General features: G+C 49.8%; 1 protein-coding gene, 8 non-coding genes and 1 pseudogene across 9 annotated transcripts; all 10 read left to right on the forward strand.

Annotated features, from left to right (window-relative positions):
* The first annotated feature begins 360 nt into the window (after positions 1 to 360).
* Positions 361 to 1917, forward strand: LOC144123795 (uncharacterized). The gene is made up of 2 exons (XM_077656544.1): positions 361 to 1075; positions 1868 to 1917. The coding sequence occupies exons 1-2, from the start codon at positions 361 to 363 to the stop codon at positions 1915 to 1917; spliced, it is 765 nt and encodes a 254-aa protein (XP_077512670.1).
* TRNAS-UGA (transfer RNA serine (anticodon UGA)) lies at positions 1522 to 1603 on the forward strand. Its single transcript has one exon. It is a non-coding gene; the product is annotated as a tRNA-Ser (tRNA).
* On the forward strand, positions 1693 to 1774 carry TRNAS-UGA (transfer RNA serine (anticodon UGA)). Its single transcript has one exon. It is a non-coding gene; the product is annotated as a tRNA-Ser (tRNA).
* On the forward strand, positions 1917 to 8846 carry LOC144123796 (uncharacterized; annotated as a pseudogene).
* Positions 7165 to 7246, forward strand: TRNAS-UGA (transfer RNA serine (anticodon UGA)). The gene has a single exon. It is a non-coding gene; the product is annotated as a tRNA-Ser (tRNA).
* Positions 7462 to 7543, forward strand: TRNAS-UGA (transfer RNA serine (anticodon UGA)). Its single transcript has one exon. It is a non-coding gene; the product is annotated as a tRNA-Ser (tRNA).
* TRNAL-UAA (transfer RNA leucine (anticodon UAA)) lies at positions 7633 to 7714 on the forward strand. Its single transcript has one exon. It is a non-coding gene; the product is annotated as a tRNA-Leu (tRNA).
* A 4434-nt stretch (positions 8847 to 13280) lies between the features above and the next one.
* TRNAS-CGA (transfer RNA serine (anticodon CGA)) lies at positions 13281 to 13362 on the forward strand. The gene has a single exon. It is a non-coding gene; the product is annotated as a tRNA-Ser (tRNA).
* Positions 13363 to 18337: 4975 nt separating this feature from the next.
* Positions 18338 to 18419, forward strand: TRNAS-CGA (transfer RNA serine (anticodon CGA)). The gene has a single exon. It is a non-coding gene; the product is annotated as a tRNA-Ser (tRNA).
* Positions 18420 to 22923: 4504 nt separating this feature from the next.
* Positions 22924 to 23005, forward strand: TRNAS-CGA (transfer RNA serine (anticodon CGA)). Its single transcript has one exon. It is a non-coding gene; the product is annotated as a tRNA-Ser (tRNA).
* The last annotated feature ends 3169 nt before the right edge of the window (positions 23006 to 26174 follow it).

The following is a 26174-nucleotide window of genomic DNA, read 5'->3' on the forward strand; positions in this document are numbered from 1 at the left end:
CCCCTCTGTCTCAGTATAATTAACAGCGCAGCTATCCGCGGTTTCTCTCTGGCTCAATGTGAAGTTAAAGTTTTAGCTTACGCTGATGATGTCGCCCTCTTTTGTTCTGACAAAAAGAGTGTACTCGAGGCTCTAAACTTGACTAAATAGTTCTGCGATGTATCAGGCGCGGCTCTTAATTTAGAGAAATCCAAAGGCTTTTGGTTGGGTCATTGGGGAACTAGGCCAAGCCAGTTCGGTGGTATATGCTGGAACTGTAGCCCTCTTGAGTACCTAGGCGTTCCGCTGCACCAAGTTCGCAACAGTACAGCCTACTGGGATTCACAAACTGTAACTCTACGGCGGCAAACACAGGCTTGGATGGGTAGCGAACTCTCAGTGTTTGCGAGGGCACAGGTCTGTAACATTTTTTTGTTTGCAAAGCTCGCGTATGTCCTTCAAGTCCTGCATTGTGCGAGGAGGAAGGTGCAAGCAATACATAGAATATTTGCAGCATTCGTTTGGCGCTCTCAATGGGAGCCGATGAGGCGTGACAACTTGTTCCTTCCCTTAGAGGGTGGTGGAGTGGGCCTTGTTCACCTGTTCGTGCATCAACTCGTTTCCCGTTTTTTCTTTTTCAAATCGGCAAACGACCCGTTTCTGGTAGCTGTGCTCATTAGGCGGCTTAGTTTTCATTTGCCTTACTTATTCGCACCGACTGTGCAGGCTCGTGAGGGGACTTTATGGCGATTTCTTAAGGAGGTTGCTGACACTTTCAATTTTCTCACTGTGCGCTTCTCTTTAGATTACCTGTATAGCCTCTCGAGAAAGCAGATGACCCAGGCTCTCACTGAGTCTTTGTTCCCTACACCATTGTATCGGCAGCCTTATTTGGGGTCTTTGGACATCAGTGTTCTAAAGCGTGTTAGGCGGATGTGCATTCAGGCAGCCGCTAAAACGTTCTTTTTCAAACTACACACAGCGACGCTGCCTCTCAAGACATTTCTTAATGACAAGGGGATGTTTGTACCCTGGAATGTGAATTGTCGTCTGTGTAACGTGCCTGAGACAATTGATCATTGCTTCATCCTGTGCCGTGATGCCATGTTCTTTTGGGACATACTACAACGAACTCTTAAGAAGGACATTGAAATTACACCATACACTATTAGATTTCTGCCTGTTGACAAAAACTCTGTTGTGCCTTATGACGTGTTTGTGTTGATGGGACTATTCAGTCTTTGGAAAACCCGTATGATGGACAGACATGCCGAGCCACCAAGATCGTCCAAATCTGTGTTTCGGGAACAGTGTGCGTTGGTGAGGAGTGTATATGCTGCTCGCGACGAACCTCCAAGCTGGCTGCCGTGCCTAGATGCTTGTATGTGCCTCCCTGAATTTTGATGTTTTGATGGGGATGCAGTGGTGAGTTAGGGCTATGGGGGGCTCATATTAAGCAGCCCGGTAACTGGAGACGCGAACTAGTCTGATTGAAGTTTCCTCCTTTCTACAGAAGTTCTTCCATGCAATAAAGAAAAAAAAGCAGTCGTGGCCGAGTGGATAAGGCGATGGACTTGAAATCCATTGGGGTCTCCCCGCACAGGTTCGAATCCTGTCGACTGCGTGTGCTGGTTACCGAGACTCTCTCTTTTTATTCGCGTGCAGGTCATACGCAGAAAAGGAGAGGACAAATGCACTGTCACCTTCACATCCGCAATCGTGGCCGAGTGGATAAGGCGATGGACATGAAATCCATTGGGGTCTCCCCGCACAGGTTCGAATCCTGTCGACTGCGTGTGCTGGTTACCGAGACTCTCTCTTTTTATTCGCGTGCAGGTCATACGCAGAAAAGGAGAGGACAAATGCACTCTTACCTTCACATCCGCAGTCGTGGCCGAGAGATTCTACTTCCGGCCACCGAGCGTGACAGACGTGTGATGACGGCCATGTCAGCGGCCATGTCTGGCCGCGGTAACAGGTTTACTGATGAGGAAAATGCTTACCAGGCTGTTCTGCCAGGATTGCCTACAGGGCGTTTCGTTGTAAATACAGTTTTTTTGCACGCCGATATCAGAACCCGCCCGTACCGGGTTGAGGATTTCCGGGATGCCCTAGCTCAGCACGCGCTTCTCCCCGATGTTATTGCCCTGGGGGCGTATCGGATGAGCCACGTCTGGGCAGTCACTCTCAAGGATTCCGAAGCCGTAACGAAGATGTTGAGCGTCGGTGAAATGCTTGTGAAAGAAAGCCGCTGCCTGGTTATTGACCCGACCAATCAGGATGTGCGACTGAAGCTGCACTGGCTGCTGCACAACGTACCAGACGAAGACGTACGTGCTGCCTTTGCTCCGTAAGAGAAAGTCACGGAAATCGCTCGAGAGCGTTGGCGAGTGCGGGGTGTGCTAAAAATGGGCTCGACAACGAGGCTCGCCACACTGAAATTGAAAGCAGGAGTTAAGCTCGGCCCCGCCGCGGTGGCTCAGTGGTTAGGGCGCTCGACTACTGATCCGGAGTTCCCACGTTCCAATCCGACCGCGGCGGCTGCGTTTTTATGGAGGAAAAACGCTAAGGTGCCCGTGTGCTGTGCGATGTCGGTGCACGTTAAAGATCCCCAGGTGGTCGAAATTATTCCGGAGCCCTCCACTACGGCACCCCTCTCTTCCTTTCTTCTTTCACTCCCTCCTTTACCCTTCCCTTACGGCGCGGTTCAGGTGTCCAACGATATATGAGACAGATACTGCGCCATTTCCTTTCCCCCAAAACCAATTATTATTATTATTATTATTATTATTATTATTAGTTAAGCTGGACGACTTGCCGCACCAGCTGAACGTTAGCGGTGAGTTGGCGCTGGTCGTCGTACCAGGCCGGCCCCCGTTATGCCTACGCTGTCGCAATACGGGCCACATCCGAAAAGAGTGTCGAGTCCCGCGTTGCGGAGCCTGCCGACGGTTCGGCCACGAAGACGGCCAATGTGCCCGCACTTATGCGAGCAATGCTGGCCCCGGGACCAGTGAAGACACGGCTGAGCTGCTAATCGACGAGGCGGACGCGGAGGACGCGGCCCGTGAAACTGGGCAGCCAGCGACACGGGATGGACCTACGTTGGCGCGCCTTTCGAAGCAAGGGGCGACGACGTCCACCGCAGTTGAGGCGGACGTACCAGTGCAGCGTGACCTTCCAACAGAACCCGTGAGCACGCAGAAGGAAGCGGCGGGAGCTGTTGTTGAAAGCCCCGATAACGTAGGTCCGGACAACAGCGAGGCCATGGATTTCAGTCAGGAGGCTGCCGGCCTCATAGCTGGGAAGCTCTTCCACGAGGAAAGCGTCGGTGAAAAGCCACAGGTAGGCGCTGGCGCTGACGAGCCACCGTCGAAATCCCCGGGAGTTCGGCGCTCGTTTTTGAAACCACGGCCCAACTTTGCGGCCGAGACACGGCAGGCGGGGAAGCCGCCTCCATAGCGCTGCAATGTGTTTGTGTGTGTTCCTGTTTTCCGCGGTTCTGGGTGGAAGTACCAAGCAGAGGTAGCGCCAAGGTCTGGAACGGCCGGCGGAGGACTGCCTAGCGGTTTTTCCGGTGCCTGCAAACGGACTAATGGATTGGCGACGCCGCACAGACCACACTGTGAGTCTAGAAGTGTTTCGTCTGTTATGGTGGGCACTTTACATCATATGTAAGCTATTCCTCACGCATGGCGATGAAACTTGACACAGCTTTGCGCATAGCAACATTGAATGTGAGGGGTCTTGGTGCTCAGTAGGCGCCAATGCCAACTTAATCGTCTTCTTGCTGACAATGCGCTGGACATCGTAGCTGTACAGGAGACGAAGACTGAAAGTGAGGAGTTTACTGGGCGTATGGTGTCCACCTTTAGTGCGTTCTTTAATGTCTGTGTTTGCAATTCTGTTGGCACCTCAGGTGGGTGCGCCCTTTTTCTGCGCAATAATTTAGGCATCAGTGTGGAGTCGATTTTTTCTTGTCCAAGTGGACGCCTTCTTGTAGTTGACTTTTCTTTTTCGAAGTTATACTGGTGCATTATATCCGTGTATTCACCGCACATTGACTCGGAACGACAAGAATTTTTTAACAGATTGAAGTCTTACATTGTTTGTGATAAAGTGCTGTTGCTTTTGGGCGATTTCAACTGTGTGTGTGCCGCTGCCGATCGAATGAGGCGTCCACCTGTGCGTGATAGGAGTGCACAATTATTAAACGCTTTGGTTAATGACAACAGCTTAGAGGATATTGGCAGCATATTTACCTGCGCTAATAAACCACTATACACACACTTTCAACGTGATAGTCATGCCAGATTGGATAGAATTTATGCATCTGTTGAACTTGTGCACCCTTTGCACAGGTTACAAAGTTGAACCTGTGGCGTTTAGTGATCATTGTCTTGTGATAGGAAGCTTCGGTGTGAAAGAAAGGTGCACGCGCTTCAACTGGGATCTCTGGAAATTCAATGCCAAACTCTTGGAGGACGAGGGATTTTTAAAAGATATCGTAAATGAAATGCAGAGGCTGCTCGAGGAGCGGCCCAGTCTTTTTGCCGTTCAGTGGGAAGACTTCAAAGAGTGGCTAAAAAGTAAAGCCATAGAAAAGAGTTGCTCCAACCGACACAAAAAAAAACAAGAAGAAAAAGCAGCGCGCGAGCAACTGCAGTTTTTATTAAGCATGGAAAGCTCTGAGCCCGGCAGATATGCAAAAGATATAAGGGATCTGAAAAGCCAGTTTGAAACACTTGCCAGCGAAAGGTATAAAGCAGCAGTTATACGCGCAAGGGCACAAAAACTGTGGGCCGGTGAAACACCGACAAAGCGAGCCTTAACAAATGAAAAGCGGTACGCTAGACAGAAAGAAATCGGGCAGATAAGAAATGGTGCTGAAATTTCATGTGATGCCAATGTAATCCAGCAGTCATTTCAAAAGTACTTCAACGACCTTCTTGGCCAAGTAAGAGAGACTGGTGATGCTCTCTCTTTAGATTTTTGTCGTTCATGCCAAGACTTGAGGATAATGTAAAGGAGAGACTTGAGGTACCCATAACTGAGAACGAAATAGAATCCGCAATTGAGGACTTACAGACCGGTAAATCTCCAGGACCTGATGGGCTGGGCGCAGAGTTTTACAAAACATTTAAGCCCATAGTCGCTCACTTACTGCTAAGAGTGCTGGATGAGGCGTATGAACGTGTGCAAGTACCGCTGTCATTCACCACATCGCACGTTGCGTTGATCCCAAAATCAGATGACCCAGAGAAGCGTTTGTTGGTGGGGTCCTATCGCCCGATAAGCCTCACCAACTTTGACTACAAAATATTCATGAAGGTCCTAGCTAGGAGATTTCAGTGCGTAATAACAAAATTGGTTGGACCGCACCAGACTTGCGGAATTAAAGGACGCAGCATTGCCACGAATGTACACGTCGCACGTTCTGTATTGGAATGCTGTGATGCGATGGGGGACCGCATTGCTCTGATGCAGCTCGATTTGGCAAAAGCCTTTGATCGGGTGTCACATGGTGTACTTTTTCAAATATTAGAGCACGGTAACGTTGCCCGCATTATCACAGAAGGCGTCAGAATGGCATATGCAAACTGTACCACGCGCATTGTTCTAAATGGTGACCTCACAGATAGGCTGGCAGTGCGTTCGTCAGTAAGGCAGGGATGCCCGCTGTCGCCCCTTTTGTTTGCGGCATACCTAGAGCCACTATGTTTAGCTATTGCCAAAAGTGACCGCATCTCAGGCTTTCGATTGCAGTCGGCACATGTCAAAATCCTCGCTTACGCGGACGATATCGCAGTCTTTTGTTCCAATCCAGCCAGCATTACTGAAGTGATCAGTATAGTTGATAAATTTTGTAAGCAAACAGGGTGTATGGTAAACTGGGACAAGAGCTCTGGATTTTGGCACGGTGACTGGGAAACGAGGCCTGATCACTTCTCCCGGCTGCGATGGTCTTACCTGCCAACGCAATATCTCGGCGTCCCCCTTAACTGTTATCGAGAATGAAGTGAAAGTTGGAAGGAGCAATGCTCAAGGGCGAGGGAGAAAGCAGATGCATGGCAAGTGAGGCAGTTATCAATGTTTTCACGCGCCTCCATCTGCAACCTTTTCCTTGTTTCGAAAATGTGGTACATGATGAATGTCATGTGTGCGAGTCGGGCCAGCATACAAAAGATGCATCGCGTGTGTGCTGTGTTTATTTGGGCGTCAACCTGGGAGAGAACTAGCCGTACCAATTTGTTTCTTTCGGTTAAACGAGGAGGGCTCGGCCTCGTGCACCTATTCTTGCGCGAAGTTGTGTCGCGTTTTATCTTTCTCCGAGATCAAAGGGATCCTTTTCTGCGGACTGTTATCCAAGTAAGGTTGCAGAGACTCCTCCAGAAATCGTTGTCTCATGCCGTGAAGGTATGTGCGGTGCTGTCAATGGGTACATGCGAGAAGTTGTACTTTCTTTTCGACTACTGTAAGCGCGTTTTTCACTTGAGTACTTTTGTAATGTTTCCAAAAAAGAGCTGTATAAGAATCTTGTGGAAAAAATGCAGCCGATTCCCATTTATCGTTTACCGCACCGTGGAGGCCCAGGACAAGACGTCTTAAAACGAATTAAAAGAATGCCGGTTAAACCAACCGTAAAAATATTCTTCTTTAATTTACATTGTAACACACTTCCTGTTAAGACGTGGCTGCATGAAAAAGGGATTTTCGTCCCATGGACGACCAACTGCCTACTAGGCAAAAAGCCTGAAACGGTAGAGGACGTGTTTCTTGAATGTTGGGACCCAATTTTTCATTGGGATGTCCTCCAAGGGACCGTGAAAAAAGATTTTCTCCTGCATCCATACGGCATCAGTTTTTGCCGATCACAAACGAAGGAGGAGTGCCATATGATGTAATCATGCTCTTGGGTCTCCACAGCCTTTGGAGGACACGAATGCAAGTGCGACATGCCGATGTTAATGTCCGTTCGATGAGAGAAAACTTTAGTGAAAATGTTGTGATCCGGAGAGAAGTCTATCGTGCGCAAGCTGAACTGCCCGAATGGACCTCTGTTCTGGACGACTTAGTTGTCTTGAGAAGATTTTAACCTCTCCCGTGTCAGCCAAGTAGGCTGCTGCTGTTTTTATCATTTCTACTTTTGTTTTAGCATGTAAGATCGGCAATAAAGAAAAAAAGGCCGTCGTGGCCGAGTGGTTAAGGCGATGGACTTGAAATCATTTGGGGTCTCCCCGCACAGGTTCGAATCCTGGCGACTGTGCGACTGTGCGACTGTGCGACTGTGCGACTGTGCGACTGTGCGACTGTGCGACTGTGCGACTGTGCGACTGTGCGACTGTGCGACTGTGCGACTGTGCGACTGTGCGACTGTGCGACTGTGCGACTGTGCGTGCTGGTTACCGAGACTCTCTTTTTATTGGCGTGCATGTCATACGCAGAAAAGGAGAGAACAAATGCACCGTTACCTTCACATCCGCAGTCGTGGCCGAGTGGTTAAGGCGATGGACTTGAAATCCATTGGGGTCTCCCCGCACAGGTTCGAATCCTGTCGACTGCGTGTGCTAGTTACCGAGACTCTCTCTTTTTATTCGCGTGCAGGTCATATGCAGAAAAGGAGAGAACAAATGCACTGTTACCTTCACATCCGCAGTCGTGGCCGAGTAGTTAAGGCGATGGACTTAAAATCCATTGCGGTCTCCCCGCACAGGTTCGAATCCGGTCGACTGCGTGTACTGGTTACCGGCACCGTCTCCTTTTATTCGCGTGTTGGTCATACGTACAAAAAGAGAGAAAAAATGCACTGTTACCATCACATCCGCAGTCGTGGCCGAGTGAAGAGCCGCTATAGCTCAGTGGCAGAGGGATTCCACTTCCGGCCGCGCTAGCGAACGTTATCATGAGCACCGTCGGAGCGGTGTCGGCGGACCAGCTGGGCCGCGGCAACAGGTCTTGTGGTGCTGTTTCTTCGACAGTTTCTGAATACCTGGTAGTTTTACCGAGTTTGCCTTAAGAGCGTTTCTTTGCGGATATTTGTTTTGCACTGTGATATCAGGGCACGCCCGTACCGGGTGGAAGATTTCCGCGATGTTCTGGCTGAGTTATCGCTCCTGCCGGAACTCATCGCCGTCGGAGCCCGCAGGATGAACCACGTGTGGGCGGTTACGTTTAAGGATGAAGACGCAGTGAAAAAATTGTGAGCGCTGGTGAGCTGGTCGCGACAAAGTGCCGGTGTCCCGTCATCGACCCAGCTAACCCAGATGTGCGCATGAAAGTGCACTTGCTTTTGCACAGCTTTCCGGACGACGACGTGAAACTCGCCTTCGCGGCATTCGGCAAGGTGACTGACGTTGCCCGCGAGCGGCGGCGAGTGCAGGGTATGGGAGACAGAGGCTCTACTACAAGGCTTGTCACCCTGAAGCTGAAACCGGGAGTGAAGCTCGATGACATTCCGAAACCAGGTGAGCGTCGCCGGTGAGCTGGCTCTCGTGGTCGTGCCGGGGAGGGCTCCGCTCTGCCTTCGCTGCCGTGGCACGGGCCACATTCGCCGGGAGTGCCGCATACCGTGGTGCGGTGCGTGCCGGCGGTTCGGCCACGAGGACAGCCAGTGCGAGCGCACCTACGCAAAAGTCACCGGGTCCACGAACACCCAGGACGCTGCAGCCTTGTTCATGGACGCGGCGGATATGGAAGAGACGTCTGCCACTACGACTGAGAAAGCAGCGGGCGAGGCAAAGAAAACCTTGGAGACACCGCAACAGGAGAAAGTTGTTGCTGATGCGGGCGTCACAATACGTGAACCAGCGCCTCGTCAGGAAGTGCTCCCGAGGTCGGAGGGCGAGGGGGAAATCCTCAGTGGTTAATGGGGCTCCTTACATTCCTCCTGACCCTGAGAGCATGGACATGTCTTCTGGAGCGGCTAGCCTGGCGGCGGGAAAGCGCCCGCACGACGACGGCGACAACACGGCGCTTCACCAGGACGGCAAAGCCGAATACAGCCGCCGTCCAAAGCAGCAGGTACGAGGCGACCGACCTTGAAGCCGCGGCCGAACACTTCGTCCGAAACATGGCAGGCGGGGAAACCGTCTCCGTAGTTTCATGCCTAGAGCCCGCTCTGGTGTCTAGGGATGTTGGCGGTGTGGCGCGATGGCAGGCACCATAAAATAAGCCGTTTTTTTTTCGAGATGGCCATTATCTTAAGTGAAGCACTACGTGTAGCCACTTTAAACGTGCGAGGCCTTGGAGCAAGAAGGCGACAATGCCAGCTCAGTGACCTTCTTCTAGACAACGATCTGCACGCAGTTGCAATTCAAGAAACGAAAATTGAAAGCCAAGGAGGTACAGAACGTATGGTGTCCTTTTTCCGTGCTCACTTCGATGTATGTGTGTGTGTCAATCTGTAAGTGCCTCGGGTGGCTGCGTACTTTTTCTTCGCAATAATCTCGGCATTACGGTGCAGTCACTTTTCTCGTGTGATAGCGGCCGTCTCCTTGTCGTTTATTTTTTGTGCTGCGGCCTTGAGTTCAGAGTTTGTGCGTATATGCACCAAATGCAGAGTCCGAGCGAAGAGTGTTTCTTGACCGCTTTGAGACCTACCTTAAGCGTGACAAGGTGATGATCCTACTAGGTGATTTCAATTGCGTCTGTCAAGCTGCCGATCGTGAAAAAAGGTATTTTGTGAGAGATAAGAGTGCTAAGGTCTTGAACGAATTGGTCCATGGCCACGATTTCGAAGATATTGGAACTGTTTTCACAAATGGCACTGGTACACGGTATACACATTTTTAGGGGAATGGGGAATGCCCGATTGGACAGAGTGTATATGTCGGCAGAACTTGTTTCACTATGCACCTTGTATGAAGTCAGACCTGTTGCTTCCAGTGACCACGCTCTAGTGAATACACACTTTGGTAGGCAGCAAAGCAAAAAGCGGTTTAATTGGCATTTATGGAAGGTAAATAAGAAGTTGTTGGAGGACGAAGGATTTGTTAAGGAAGTAGAGCAAGAGGTAGAGAAGATAATTAAAGCGCAACCATAGAGCTTCGCTGCATAGTGGGAGGAGTTTAAGCAAACGGCAAAAATAAGAGCGATCGAAAAAAGTACGCAGTGGAAATATGCCGAAAAACAAAAGGAAAGACAACTTCGTGAACAGCTTGAATACCTCACGTGTATAGAAAGCGCCCAACCTGGCACATGATTTATTTAATTCCGGGGATGTCAAAGCCCAGCTGGAAAAAATAGACGCCAATAAGTACACTGTGGAAGTAATTCAAGCTCGAACTGAGCAGCTATGGGCAGGGGAAACACCAACAAAGCGAGAAATATCTGATGAAAAACGATACTCGTGCTCGTGCCGAAAGCAAACACGACATAAACACTGGGGCAGGGATTTCGGCGGACAGTGGTGAAGTGAAGGACGCAATCTGTGATCACTTCAAAGATATGCTGAGTCATTCGCGAAAAGCCAGAAGAGACTTCCATAGCGAATTCTTACCACTTATGCCTAAACTTGACGTGGAAGTCAAAACACGGCTTAAACAGGCGATTTCTGTGCATGAAATAGAGGACGCGATAGATGCTTTGCCAACCGGTAAAGCTCCTGGCCCTGACAGCTTGGGAGCAGCTTTTTACAAAGCTTTCAAAAGTGCCCTTGCCCGGATTCTGCAAATCATTCTCGTTGAAAGTTATGAGAAAAAACGTGTTCCGCTGTTCTTCACAACTTCCCACATAGGGCTCATTTCTAAAACCGATGACCCTGAAAAGCTGCTGATGGTGGGGTCTTATTGCCCGATAAGCCTCACCAACGTAGACTACAAGATTTTCATGAAAGTTTTGGCGAAGAGATTGCAGAGTGTTATGACATCGCTTGTAGGCACGCACCAAACGTGTGGCATAAAAGGTCGAAGTATTGCTACTAACATACACGTGGCGCGGTCCATACTAGAATGCTGCGATTGTTTTGATGACCGAGTGGCGATGATACAATTAGATCTGGCAAAAGCATTTGACCGTGTGTCTCTCGATGTCCTGTTTGCCGTATTAGAACATGCAAATGTTGGTCAAATAATAATGGAGGGTGTTAGAAAGGCATACGCAAACTGTACGACTCAGATTGTTGTTAACGGCGAACTCACTGGCAGACTGCAAGTGCGATCTTCTGTAAGGCAGGGTTGTCCCCTGTCGCCATTGCTATTCGCGGCCTACCTTGAGCCACTTTGCTTGGCCATCCGGAATAATGAAAGCATAACGGGTTTCAGGCTACAATCAGGGCACGTAAAAATCTTGGCTTATGCAGATGATATAGCTGTCTTTTGTGCAAATACAGAAAGTATTTCTGAGGTATCAAACGTAGTGCATAAATTTTGTAGCTGCACTGGGGCCCAGATCCACTGGGAAAAAAGTAAAGGGTTCTGGCGTGGTCGAATGCGCTGGTCTACCACTCCAGCGTTGTATTTAGGAGTACACCTTGACTCTTACCGCGACCCAGATCCGTACTGGCATCACCAAGCATCGAGGGCCAAGGAACGAAGTGATGCATTTCAAGGAAGACAATTATCGATGTTTTCACGTGCCACTATATGTAACCTGTTCTTTACCGCTAAAGTGTGGTATGTGATGAATGTACTGATGGAGATTCCTGGTCACTGGCCAAAGTCAAAAGATGAAAAGACGTTTCGGGAGCACTACGGCTCCCTTGTTCACTATGAAGCAATCAGCGCACGGACCCGTTCTTTTGTAGCACCCAGTAGCGTTTTTAATTATTTAGCATAGATAGGATGTAGAGTCCCGTCGTTCCTTTTTAATGTGTTAGACGATGTCTGTATGATAAGGGACTCAATATTCTGCGGTGCTGATGTGTTCTTTTCTGTTGTCAATATATTTACTTGATCCCAGTTAATCTCATGGCCGGATTCTTGCACATGCTCGGCGATGGCGTAAGATGCTGCTTTCTGATTTAGGACGTCGTTCTGGTGCTCTCTCAGGCGTCTCCTGAAGTCCTTTGTTTCACCGATATATATTGATGAGCAATCGGCGCAGTCGATCTCATACACAACACCTGGAAATCTTTCACAAGGGAGCTTGTCCTTCACATTCACCAGTTCTGTTCGCACCTTGCCAGCGGGGACGTGCGCGATGTCGACTCCATGCTTGCGGAAAATACGTGCAAGCGCTTCGCTAATTCCCGCTACGTATGGGACAGCAGCCCGCTTTTCTTTTGGTTTTTCTGTGCTCTCGCGTTCTTCGCAGGCAGGATGAGTGCTTACAGGCAATGTACTGAGTGCTTACAGGGCAAGCGTTCAAAAACTTCATCGTGTTTTTGCGGTGTTTACTTGGGCTTCGACCTGGGAACGGACGAGTCGACCGAACTTGTCTCTTTCTGTGAAGAAAGGTGGGCATGGCCTGGCGCACTTATTTTTGAGACAAGTTGTCTCGCGTTTCATATACCTTAGGGATCAAAATGATGTCTTCCTCCGGACTGTAATGCAAGTTCGGCTGTGTCGACTTCTCCCTGACTTTCTTGTAAGTTCTTCGGTAAATGCAAATGGTGCGATAAGAGGGTACCTTAAAAAAGTTGTCCTCGCGTACAGAATGCTGCATGTTCGGTTTTCCGTGCAGTGTTTGTGTAATGTAAAGAAAAAACGTACGTGGACTTAGTACAAACAGTGCTTCCTGTACCGATATATCTGTCACACAGTGCAGGCCCAGAAGTCGATGTACTTAAAAGAGTTAAGAAGATGCCAATATTACCAACGATCAAATCCTTTTTCTTTAAACTCCACACTACTACCTTACCAGTGAATCATGCATATTACGATAAAGGTCTTTTGGTCCCTTGGTCAACAAACTGTGTCCTGTGCCACAAGCCTGAAACCATTGAACATGCGTTTTTGGACTGTTGGGATCACATTTTTTTCTGGGATGTCCTTCAGAGAACTTTAAAAAAAGAGCTGCCACTAGATGCATGTAGAATAAAATTTTTGCCATTTCACAGAACAGATGATTTCCCATTTGATGCAATAATGCTCCTGTGCCTTCACAGCTTGTGGAAAACCAGAATGTAGTTGAACACATGCAGATGAAAAAGTCAAACCTGTACGGGAACATTTCATTCAAAATGGTGTGAGGTTCAAAGAAGTGTATAAGGCCCTCCCTGAACAGCAAAATTTGATTGTTGTGCTTGACGGTTTGGTAAGACTGAAAAAATTTTAACATACCGTGTCATGCACAGGTGTGCTGACACGTTTTTATCGTTCATAGTGTCTGTTTTGATGTCGAAGTCGGCAATAAAAAAAAAAGCAGTCGTGGCCGAGTGTTTAAGGCAATGGACTCGAAATCCATTGGGGTTTCCCCGCACAGGTTTGAATCCTGTCGACTGCATGTACTGGCTACCGGGACGCTCTCTTTTTATTCGCGTGCAGGTCATACGTAGACAAGGAGAGAACAAATGCACTGTTACCTTCACATCCGCAGTCGTGGCCGCGTGGATTCTACTTCCGGCAACCGTTCGGTGCGGACGCAGAATCATGAGCTCCGGCGGAGCGGCGATAGCGGCCCTTGGCCCTTGCTGGCCGCGGAAACAGGTTTGCTGCCGACGCAGAAAACGAGTACGAGATTGTTCTTCCTACTCTGCCAACCGCACGTTTTGTGGTGAACACGGTGATTCTGCACTGTGACGTGCGAGCGAGGCCGTACAGGGTGGAAGATTTTCGGGACGCCCACGCCAACGCTGGTGCACTCCCCGACGTCGTGGCGTTGGGGGCGTATCAGATTAATCATGTGTGGGCGGTGACGTTCAGCAGTGCTGAAGCCACGAAAAAAACTTGCTGCGTTAAAAGAGGTACAAGTGAAAGGACGCCGGTGCATCATTTTGGACCCGGAGGATCAGCAGGTAATGCTGTGCCTGCACTGGATGCTGCACGGTGTGGCCGACGAAGACATCCGGACTGCTTTCTCGGCGTTCGGAAACGTGACGGAGGTGACGCGGGAGCGTTGGCGCGTCCAAGGGATGAAGGAGAAAGGCTCAACCACCAGGACCGTGCTACTCAAGTTGAAGCCGAGAATGAAGGTGGATGATTTGCCACACCAGTTGCGAGTAGCCGGTGAGCTGGCCCTCGTGGTTGTGCCCGGGCGACCGATGCAGTGCTTGCGTTGTCACGGCACGGGCCACGTTCGCCGCGACTGCAAGGTGCCCAGGTGTTCCCAGTGCCGGCGCTATGGACACGCGGACGCGGACTGCGTCCGTACCTACGCGTCGGGTACCGGAAAGGCGAACGACACCGCGGAACTCATGGACGTCGCCGAGGAGGAGGAAGCAGCGACTGGCACGGACGAGGCGGGCAAGTCGGCTTCGACGCTTGCCACGTGTGTGAGCTCCGGGGATAGCAGCAAGGCGGCCGACAAACCAGCGAGCCAACCGCCGACGGCAGACTCCCTCGGTGCCGATAACGTGACAGCTGGGAACGGGGCTAGCCCAACAGAGCCCGAGGCCGTCCAGTCAAACGACCCGAACGAGGACGACCACGGGAAGAGCGGCGCCCGCACAACTAGCGTCACGCCCCCCGTCACCACCCCGGCGATGCGTCCCCACGACCAGACCAGCCCCGAAGGGGACAAGGTGGTAGCGCCCGGCGTCGAGGAACCCCCTGCGAAGACCTCTCAATCCCGGCGTCCGAAGCTCCGGCCGCGCCCGAACCTTTCGGATGACAAGCGGGCCGGCGACAAGGTACTCCTCGAGCAGGCCGATGTTCTTCCGCCGGATGATACCGGCGGCAACAGTGGCGTCTAGCCGCGCGCTAGACGTGGGAGGTAAGCACCATGCTGTTGGGTCCTTCCTTTTGAGTTAAAATGGCTCCTGCCTCCGCCTTTAAAGTTGCTACGCTAAATGTCCGGTGCCTGGCGACCAGGAAAAAACAAGGCCAGGTGTATCGACTTATTACGGAGCACGAGATAGATGTATTGGCCGTGCAAGAGACGAAAGTGGACGGCAACGAAGGAACCGACAGCATGGTGCGACGTTTCACGGCTAGATTTTTTGCTGTCGTCAGTCATGCAGTGGGGACATCGGCTGGTTGCATGCTCTTTGTAAAGAAGATCCCGGGGCTAGAGGTGCAAGCTCATTTTTCGTGTGTGTCTGGCCGGTGTATTGTCCTTGACTTTTCACTGAATAGCATTGAGTGGCGCATTGTTGTCGTGTATGCACCGAATGTGGTAGAGGAAAGAGTTGTTTTTTTACAAAGCCTCCAAGAGCGCGTTCGCACGGAGAGGCAGCTCATCGTCTTAGGCGACTTCAATTCTGTCCTAAATGAGCGCGATAAGTCAAGCATCCGTGGGTTCCGAGACAGGAGCACTGAAGTGTTGATCAGAATTATTGATAACGGGAACCTCGAGGATGTGGTTGAATGGCTTGAGGGTGCGCGGGCAGTGAAATTCACCCATTTTCAGGGCTCAAGCCATGCACGGCTGGACCGCATTTATATATCAGTTGACCTTGCCCCTGTATGCAGCCAGTACAAAGTTGTGGGAGTGTCCTTCTCAGACCACTGTTTAGTTGAGTGCTGCCTCGGAAGTGTCAAGCGAAGCAAGGCATTTTCATGGGATATGTGGAATCTAAACAACACGCTTCTTCGCGACGATGTGTACTACCGAGCAGTAAAGGATGAAATAGGGAAAATAAACCCGTGCAAGAACCTGAAGATATGGCAACAGTGGGAGCTAAGCAAAGAATCTTTAAATATCAAAGCAATAGAAAGGGCCACTTGTATCCGATATAAGGAAAAACAAGACGAAGCTGAGTTAAGGGCACTGCTGCAAATGTTGCTGAAGCAGGAATGCAAAGCGCCTGGGAAATGAATAGAAGATGTCAGGAAAACCAAGCAAAAGATAGAGCTTATAGAAGAACGGCGTTATCGCGGAGCACAGATGAGGGCGAGGGCGGAAAACACAGCTGCTGGCGAAGCGCCATCAAAACGTGCTCTCGGTTTAGAAAAAGCCCACGCTAAAAGAAATCACATCGATAAAATAGAATGGAGGGTATCTTATCGGCAGACACTGACCACATCGAAGCAGCCTTTAAAGAATTCTACGAGAGGCTTTTTTCATGGCATCCGGTAGACGCAGTCGCATTTAAGAATCAGTTTCTTGGTGCAATGCCACGAAGAAAAGAAAACGAAAATGGGACTTGCAATAACTGAAAACGAAGTAGAGCACGCGATAGATGAATTAAACTTCGGAAAATCCCCAGGACCAGACGGATTCAGTGCGGCATTTTATACAGAATTTAAGCATGAAATTGCCCGGGGCTGTGTACAATGTTTAATGAAGCTTATAGAATAAACTTTTTGCCTCCGTATTTTGGGACTTACCATACAGTACTCATACCGAAAACTGATGATATAGAGAAATTACAATCTGCTACCGCATATCGACCAATAGCACTCACTAATGTGGACTACAAAACCTTTAAGAAGGTATTGGCGCGAAGACTGCAGACAGTGATATCGGATATTGTTGGACCTCACCAGACATGTGCAATAAAAGGGCGATCGATTTTTTCCAACATTCACAAAGCGCGCAGTGTACTTGAATGCTGCGATGACATTAATGGGCGAGTGGCCATGCTTCGGATTGATCTCGAAAAAGCTTTTGATTCTGTTTCTCATGAAGTATTGTTTTCCGTTTTAGACCATGTCAATGTCGGTTCACTTATCCGCGAGGGTGTAGCCCTGGCGTATCGAAACTTCACGACAAGATTGATCGCTAACTAGTGTCTGGGGGGCCCCATTAGCGTGCAGCGTTCGGGGCGTCAGGGCTGCCCCCTCAGCCCTCTCTTATTTTGTATTTACATTGAAACGCTGTGTAGGAAAATAATAGAAAACAATAGGATTAATGGCTATAGGTTACAAGCAGCTGAAGTTAACCTGCTGGCTTATGCAGATGGCGTTGCAGTATTCACAGTTGATCAGGGGAGCATAAGCGAAGCTGTCGGGTGTGAAGGCCAGTTCAGCGGAGTCACCGGTAGCGGGGTTAATTGGTCCAAATGCCTCACACTCTGGCATGGATGGTGGCCATCCCACCCGGACCATTTCGCCAACGTACCGTGGGCGATGACCCCGGACAAGTATTTGGGCGTTCCGCTCTAAGCTTATGGTGAAAGCGAGGAGTATTGGAAAGAGCAAACTAAAGAAGCACGTGACAGAGCTGGAAAACAGAAAGGCACCAACCTCGCCAAAGCTACAGTCTGCAACCTTTTTTTTATTAGCAAGCTCTGGTATGTCACGCAGGTTTTGCATTGCTCTCGGGTGAACCTTCAAAAGCTACACCGGATTTTTGCCGTCTTGTCTTTATATGGGCTTCCGTATTTGAATGTTGCAGCCGAACGAACCTGTTCCGGCGGGTAAAAAACGGGGGCCTGAGGCTAGGGCACCTCTGTTTAAGGCAGCTGGTGAACCATTTTTTTTTGTTTTTTCGCAACGTTTCAGACCCGTTTTTGCGCACCGTGTGCCAGGTGAGGCTGCGGCGATTGCTGCCCAATTTTGTTGTTTTCACAGAAGAGGTGTCGGATGGAATTTTTGGTTACTACAAAAAGATTGTAGCAAGTGTTATGTTTCTTTCAGCGCGTTTTTCCAGCGATTGTTTGTATAAAACTCAAACAAAAAAGTTGTACCATGATATTTGTGATATTGTTTTCCCAGAGCCCACGTACAGGGCCTTGTACAGTGGAGATCCGGGAGCTGATGTTTTAAAAAGGGGGAAGAAAATGCAGGTGCCACCAGGAGTAAAGACCTTCTTTTTTAATTTACACGCCGGGACACTACCAGTTAAAAAGTTTTCGTCGGGAAAAGATTTCTTTTTACCGTGTGGTCGAACTGCTTAATTTGTAAACAGCCCGAAACAATAGACCATGTTTTCTTGCATTGCTGGGAAGGGGTTTATTTTTGCGATGTGTTACAAAGGACAATAAAGAAAGAGCTACCACTTGACGCGCAGGGAATTCGTTATTTAAGCACTGACAATGAGGATGGGGTACCATTTGATCTCATAATGCTCTTGGGCCTCCACTGCATTTGGCGCTCCAGAATGGCAGGCTAATATTGTGACAAAGACGCACGACCTGCCCGAATTTATTTTCGGGAAAAAATGGACTGCTTTCTGGCCATCCAGAAAGCCTCTGCGGAGCCTCCCGAGTGGCTCTCGAGGATAGAGCCGCTCTGTATGCTTCGTGAATTTTAGCATGACGAAGACAGACTCATGCTGGCTGGCCACGACAATGTATGTACATAGCGTTTTGTGTGTTTTTGGTTGAGTGTTTTTGGGTTAAATGTTATGGGCCAAAGCCAGGCAATAAAGAAAAAAAGCAGTCGTGGCCGAGTGGTTAAGGCGATGTGCTCGAAATCTATTGGGGTCACCCCGCACAGGTTCGAATCCTGTCGACTGCGTGTACCGGTTACCGGGAATCTCTCTTTTTATTCGCGTGCAGGTCATACGAACAAAAGGAGAGAACAGATGCACTGTTACTTTCACAGCCGCAGTCGTGGCCGAGTCATTCCGCTTCCGGTCACCGCAGCGTAAGGACGTGTGATGGGAAGCTCTGAGCGCGCTTCTTTATTGGTCATGCCTGGCCGAGGTTTCAGTGAGCGACGCCCACCAGTGGGCTATCGCTTAGTTCTACCTACGCTGCCTACCGGAGACGCGATGAAGACTACGGTTTTCCTTCACTGCGATATTGCCGGGCGGCCTTATCGCATACAGGATTTTCGCGAGCCATTGGAAACTGCCGGTGTTCTACCCTTCGTGGTGGCATTGGGCCCTTTCAAATGTCACATGTGTCAATATTGAAGCTGAGAACTATGGAAGCCAAGGAACGACTGCTGATAGGAGCACTGGAAGTGAAAAAACGCTATTGTGCAGTCATTGAACCCAACAAACTTGAGTCGGCCTTCGGGGTGCACTGGGTGCCCTTCTATGTGTCGAATGAGTCTGTGCAGAAGGCTTTTGAAGAGTTCGGAGAAGTGACAGATGTCACTCTTGGGCAGTGGAACAGTCCGGGTTTCGAATACGCCGAGTCGACAACCCGGCTATTGCGTATGATTCTGAAGGAGGGGCTCTCTATCGATGATTTACCCCACATGTTCAAGCTTTACGGAGGGCAAGTGTTAGTGGTAGTGCCTGGAGGTCCATCAATATGCCTACGGTTCAAGAGGACGGGACACATTCGACGCGACTGCCGCACGCCGAGGTGCAGCTTGTGTCGGTCCTTCGGACACGAACGGGAAGGATGCGTCCGCACGTACGCGCATGTGGCCACGGGTACTGCTCCGCCGCAAGACGACGGAAGCGAGCTGCTTATGGACCAAGAGGAACTGGAGAACGCCGGAGCCCCGCGCCCTTCAGGACTCGGCGGCGGCCCTGCTTTAAAGCAGCCGGAGCTGCCTGTGGCCCCCTGCAGAAACGACTGGAGAGAAGGTGGATGCTGCTGCTCCGCCAGAAGAGCCAACGAAGGAGGGCACTACAGGCGACCACGACTTCGAGGCGCCGATGGATGCGGCAGTTGCTTCCATTTAGCGACTTCGTGACTACGAAAAGGCACCGGCTACGGACCCAGAGCTTCATCGGTTAGAAAGGCATTGGAGAGGGGAGGGAGCGAAGAAAGGCAAGTTAGCCTTGTCAAGGTCCTCGTCGCTTACTCGCGACGAGAGACCGAAGCAGTGAGCGTTATAAGCACTGTTGTTTGTTTGCTGTGTGTACGCTATGGCTTACTTGAAGAAACCGCTAAAAGTTGGCACTCTGAACGTACGAGGACTTGCCTCGAAGCGTAAGCAAGTGCAGTTGAACCGACTGTTCGGCGAGTTAGATCTACATATCGCGGCTATTCAAGAAACAAAAGTTGAGGACGACCAGCAAACAGATAACACGGTGCTCGGTTTTCGGTCACGATTCAATGTTTGTGTAAGCCATGCGGCTGGTTTGTCGGCGGGATGCTGTCTTTTCCTGAGGAAAAACATAGCATAGTAGAGGAACAAATAACAACTTGTCCAAGGGGGCGGTTTATCGTGTGTGACTACACATACGAAACACTCGCGGTGAGGGTTGTTGTCCTCTATGCTCCTACGATACAAAAGGAACGCCACGGGTTTTTTGAACAGTTAGGTTCGTTCCTTAAGTGCAGTCGAGTGCTCCTATTATTGGGTGATTTCAATTGCGTTTTGGACCCTAAAGATCGTTCAAATGGAAAGGATGTAAAAGACCTGAGTGCTGATTTGTTTAAGAGTGTCCTGAACGAGTGCAGCTTAGAGGACGTAATGAACCTGGCGAAAAGTCATAAACGTGTGCATTTTACGCATTTTCAAGGAAGTAGCGACGCACGACTCGACTGAATGTAAAGCCCTCATGTAAAGCCCTGAAGGGCCCTTGAGGTATCTATAATATACGTGTCGCCGGAGTTGTCGCCTTACTGTGAGGAGTATGACGTGAAGCAAGTGTCCTTTAGTGACCACTGCCTAGTTACGATAACTCTGGGAGGAAGGAAGCAGCGTAAAACAAAAATGAACTGGGATATGTGGAAGCTAAACTCAAGGCTTATAGAAGACGACACATTTTTAAGAAAAGTCAAGGAAAGCATGGATAAGTTTAATTATAGTGAAGCAGGATGTATTGAATCTTGGGAACGCTTTAAGCAGGAGGTGAAAATTCATGCCTTTGAGCGTTCACGAATAATAAAGTATGAGGGAAAAAAAGAAGAAAAGCAACTGCGAGAGCTTCTGGCAAATTTAGGGCGCGAAGAGGAACAAACGCCGGGCATGTTCATGCATGATATAAAGGGCGTCAAAGTTAGGCTAGAAGCTTTAGATGCTCAGAAGTACAGAGGGGCAGCGATAAGAGAACGCACGGAAAAATGGCTTACTGGCGAAACGGCAACAAAACGCGCGCTCTCAGATGAAAAGCGGTATGCGCCCTCGAACGAGATCTCGGTTATCGAATACAAAGGGCAAATCCTGAGTGATCAAACTGGAATTTCGAGTGCATTCGTGAAACATTACCGTGAGCTGTTTGCAAGCAAAGCACGAAGTGAAGGAGGGTTTCAGGAGAACTTTTTGCCACTTATGCCAATATTAGGAAATCAGATCACTGAAGAACTACAGAACGAATTACGTATTGGGGAAATAGTGACAGCAATTGATGAACTGAATGCCGGAAAGTCGCCGGGACCTGACGGTTTGAGTGCGGCCTTTTATAAGAGCTTTAAATACGACCTTGCCACTATGCTTTATGGGCTTTTCAAGGAGTGTTTTGAGGTCGATAGGCTGCCACCTTCGTTTAACAGTGCCCATACGGTCCTAATTCCTAAAACAGATGACCCAGCCGAGCTGGTAAAGGTTACAGGATATAGACCGATCACGTTAACAAACTTTGATTATAAAATTCTGATGAAAGCGTTAGCTAAGCGATTGCAATATGTCATAAAGGATATTGATGAAAGAATTGATGTAAGGGCATCTGTTCCACAAGGATGTCCACTGCCCCCTGTCATTTTTGCAATTTATTTGGAGCCTTTTTGTAGGATGATAATTGCGAGTGGGAACATCCGACGTTTTAGGTTGGCAGCCTGTGAGGTGAGAATACTGTCATACGCTGATGACGTAACGCTCTTTTGTGAAGACCGCAAAAGTGTTGTAGAAGCGTTACAAATAAATGAAAGGTTTTGCAGGCAAACTGGCAGCGCTGTTAATTTAGACAAATGTCTTGGAGTCTGGCATGGGCAATGGGACTTAGAACCAGAATGGTTCGGCGGGGTCCGATGGGCTACAACTCCCGGAGTTTTTTTGGGAGTCCCGCTGGACAAATAATGGGAGAATACCAATTACCGGAATGAAAAAGCATAAGAAATGCGGAACAGGACGAAAGGGCGGATGGGCCGTAACCTTTCCATTTTCGCGCGTGCCACTGTATGTAACACCTTTCTTGTTGCAAGGATAATGTATTTAACAAAGTATTATATTTTGCACGAAACAACATCCAAAGGTTCCATCGTGTTTTTGCTGTTTTTATTTGGGCGTCCAGTCGCGAACGAATTCGTAGAGATAATCTCTTCCGGAGAGTAAAGGTCGTCGTGTAACGCCGAAGCGACTATACAAGGATCTTGTTGAGCAGTTGTTTCCAGCTCTATTATACAGAACCTTATACTGTGAAGGCCCTGGAAAAGACGTTTTCAGGCGAGTTAAGAAGATGACTGGTGCGCCTGGCGTTAAAACATTCTTTTTCAAATTGCATACAGGAACTCTACCACTAAAAACATGGCTAGAGGAAAAAAGCCTTTTTGATCCTTGGGGCTCAAACTGTCTCTTGTGTAGAAAGCCAGAGACGGTAGAACACGTGTTCCTAGATTGTTGGGATGCGGTGTTCTACTGGGATGTTTTGCAAAGAAGAACCCTAAAAAAAGACTTGCCATTGACACAGCGCCGAATTCGGTACCTGACCACTGAAAGTGATGTTGCACAGTATGACCAGATTATGTTATTCGGCCTTCACAGCATTTTGAGGAGTAGAATGGCTTTTAGACATTGTGACTAGGATGCACGATCGGTATGTGATAATTTGTCGAAAATATGTATAAATTAAGAGAAGTCCTGAAGCAGCTGGACTATGCGGATGATGTATTGAGTCTGATGGACCAACTTGTTGTAATGAAAATCCATTAGGCACAGTTGTCTGCCAAGGGGCATGGCAACTACGATATTTTGCTGATGGTTTTATTCATGCAATAAAGAAAAAAAAGTCGTGGCCGAGTGGTTAAGGCGATGGACTCGATATCCATTGGGGTCTCCCAGCACAGGTTCGAATCCTGTGGACTGTGTGTACTGGTTACCGGGACTCGCTCTTTTTATTCGCGTGCATGTCATATGTACAAAAGGAGAGAACAAATGCACTGTTAACTTCACGTCCGCAGTCGTGGCCGAGTGGTAAATGCGGTGGACTCGAAATCCATTGGGGTCTCCCAGCACAGGCTCGAATCCTGTCGACTGCGTGTACTGTTTACCGGGACTCCTCCTTTTATTCGCGTGCAGGTCATACGTACAAAAGGAGAGAATAAATGCAGTTACCTTCACATCCGCTGTCGTGGCCGAGATTCCACTTCCGGCCACCGCCGTGTTCGGACGTATGATGATACCATGTCTAATACCAGTTCCTACCAGGTTGTTCTGCCACGTCTGCCTACAGGGCATTTTGTTTTAAATAGAGATTTTGCGCGCTGATATCGCGGCCCGCCCGTACTGGGTGGAGAACTTCAGAGACACGTTAGCCCAGCATTCGCTGCTCCCAGACGTTATCGCCCTGAGGACGTATCGTATGAGCCACGTCTGGGCTATCACTATGAAGGACGCCGAAGGGGCGTGGAAGATTGCAGGCGTCGGTGAGCTGCTCGTGAAGAAACGCCGCTGATCAGTGATTGGCCCGACGAACCAGGACGTGCGCCTCAAGCTCCATTGGCTGCTCCACAACGTTCCGGGCGAGGACGTGCGTGTCGCCCTTGCGCCGAACGGGAAGGTCGCAGAAGTTGTCCGGGAACGCTAGCGCGTGAAAGGCGTCTCAGAGAAAGGTTCAACCACAAGGCTCGTCACCCTGAAGGTGAAGGCTGGTGTTAAACTCCTACATTTGCCTCACCAGCTGAACGTCGGCGGCGATGAGTTGGCGCCCGTTGTGGTACCTGGAAGGCCTCCTTTGTGTCTTCGCTGCCGAAGTACAGGCCCCATTCGTCGGGAGTGCCGAGTCCCGCGTTGCGGAACCTGCCGACGTTTTGGCCATAAAGAAGGCCATTGTTCTCGCACTTACGCGAACATCGCAGTACCTGGGACCAGTGAAGATGCTTCCGAATGTCTGATGGATGAAGTGGACGCTGAAGAGGCAGCCAAAACAACTGGGCGACCAATTTTGAATGATGTGCCTACGTTGACGCCTCTACAAAAAAAGGTGACAAGACGACCTGTCAAGTAGCAGCTACGGCATTAGTGGAGCATGGCTCTCAACAAGACGACAATGACAAGGTGACGGACGTGACGAATGTCGCGGTCGACGCAGGCAGCGTGGAGAATGATGACGACGACGCCATGGACACAAACAAGGAAGAGGCCGCATTGACAGCTGCGAAACGGTCGCATGAACAGAGCGTCTGCGAGAAGCTGCAGCCTGCTGGAGGAAATGATGAACCGCCACTGCAGACACCGGGATTCAGACGCTCGACGCGAAAGACACGGCCGATCTTTTCGGCATACACGTGGCAGGTGGGTAGACCGCCTCCGTAACTCTAGTGTGCCCGTGTCGGAGTGAATATCAACTCTTTGTCGATCGTCTTTAAGAGTGGCCGGCAGCGACGATGTTTCTGTGTTCGGAAAAAAAAAAACGAGGATACTCCTTAGACGTGCGTCCGAACGCCACCGGACGTTTCTTTGAGAAGTCGCATGTGCATGTGGACGCTGCAGACCACCAATCGACAAAGGCCACACCGAACACGGAGGTAGAAGCTATTGCTAGAAGCGTGTTTTTTGTTTCTCTCTCGCTCTCTCTCTCTCTGACCCATGGTAGTTAAGCTGGATGAAAAACTTCATGTAGCAACATTGAATGACAAAGGGCTAGGAGCAGTACCAACTTCATCGCCTAATTCTGGACAATGATCTAGACCTGATAGCAGTTCAGGAGTCTGAATAATTTAGAGGAAAAAGTGCCAATAAGAAACGCACACAGCAACAAGAAAAACACACACTCAACAAGCGCACAACACTACAGAATAAAAGGACAGAGTTCACCAGGTACTGAGCATCCCAGGTGAAGCGGGGATTTCTTGCAGATAGGGCGAACGCTGGTCGATGTAGTGCGACGCGTCGCTTGCGCTACGTCGAAGAAAGCGGCGGAAGGGAGCCAAGAGGTGGTAGGAGCGGAGAGGAAGACAGGGAGACGCCGGTGGTCTCCCATCAAGAGCCCGAAAAGCTTGGCAGCAGCAGGAAAAATCTACGCAGGTTCCGTCGACGGCGTCATGAAACGCCAGAGGCTTAAAGCAGGCTTTCCAAGAGTGTCTTTAGGCAGCACAGACCGTCAGTCCATCGGCTGCCACCTCCACACTTGCAAAGAACGCAGGAGGCTTAGGTCGGTTTTCCAAGGGAGGTCCCGTCAGCACGGACCCACCTCCCCGCTTGAATGACACGAACTCCGCTGCGCTGTCTTCCTTAGCACCTCGGCTTTCGGACACGTCAGCCCTCCGCTCCTTGTGCTCGCCACTCTCTTTGTCGCCGCCGCCTCGCAAACACCTTTTGCACGCGCACACGTGCCACGCAGGGCTGGCACGCGCAGTGCTCTGCTGTACAACGCACTGCGTTCACAAATCCCCGATGATTTGGTGTGCACCTCACACATCTGCCGTTATGACTGAGACAACGGCGGGCGAGGCGAAGAAGGCCTTGGAGACACCGCAACAGGAGAAAATCATTGCTGAGGCGGGAGTCTCAATACGTGGACCAGCGCTTCGCCAGACGCCGTGCCGAGGTCGGAGGGCGAGGGGAAATGCTCAGTTGTTACTGGAGCTCCTTGCATTCCTCCTGACCCTGACAGCATGGATATGTCCTCAGAGGCAGCTAGCCTGGCGGCGGGAAAGCGCCTGCACGACCACGGTGACAACACGGCGCTTCAACAGGACGGCAAAGGCGGAGACGAGCCGCCGTTTAAAGCGGCAGGTATTAGGCGGCTGACCTTGAAGCCGCGGCCGAACACTTCGCCTAGTGCCCGTTCTGTGGTCTGGGGATTTCTGAGGTGTGGCGCGATGGCAGGCACCATAAAATGAGGCGGCTTTTTTTTCGATATCCCTATCATCCTAAGTGAAGCACTACGTGTAGCCACTTCAAACGTGCGAGGCCTTGGAGCAAGAAGGCGACATTTCCAGCTCAGTCGCCTTCTTCTAGACAACGATCTGCACGTATTTGCAATGCAAGAAACGAAAACTGAAAGCCAAGAAGCTACAGAACGTATGGTGTCCGTTTTCCGTACGCACTTTGATGTATGTGTGTGTCATTCTGTAGGTGCCTTGCGTGGCTGCGTACTTTATTTTGCAATAATCTCGGTATTACCGCGCAGTCACTTTTATCGTGTGGTTGCGGCCGTCTTCAAATCGTTGATTTTTTGCACTGCAGCCTTGAGTTACGAGTTAT

This window comes from Amblyomma americanum, chromosome 3 (genome assembly GCF_052857255.1).
Source record: "Amblyomma americanum isolate KBUSLIRL-KWMA chromosome 3, ASM5285725v1, whole genome shotgun sequence".
In the NCBI taxonomy this organism is placed as follows: Eukaryota; Metazoa; Arthropoda; class Arachnida; order Ixodida; family Ixodidae; genus Amblyomma; species Amblyomma americanum.

What these genes read in the sequence shown, in the direction of transcription:
- LOC144123795 (XM_077656544.1), top strand. Translation starts at nt 361, where the DNA reads ATGGGTAGCGAACTCTCAGTGTTTGCGAGGGCACAGGTCTGTAACATT. An exon ending in TCATTGCTTCATCCTGTGCC is followed by an intron (nt 1,076 to 1,867) that starts GTGATGCCATGT and finishes TCACATCCGCAG; the next exon opens with TCGTGGCCGAGAGATTCTAC.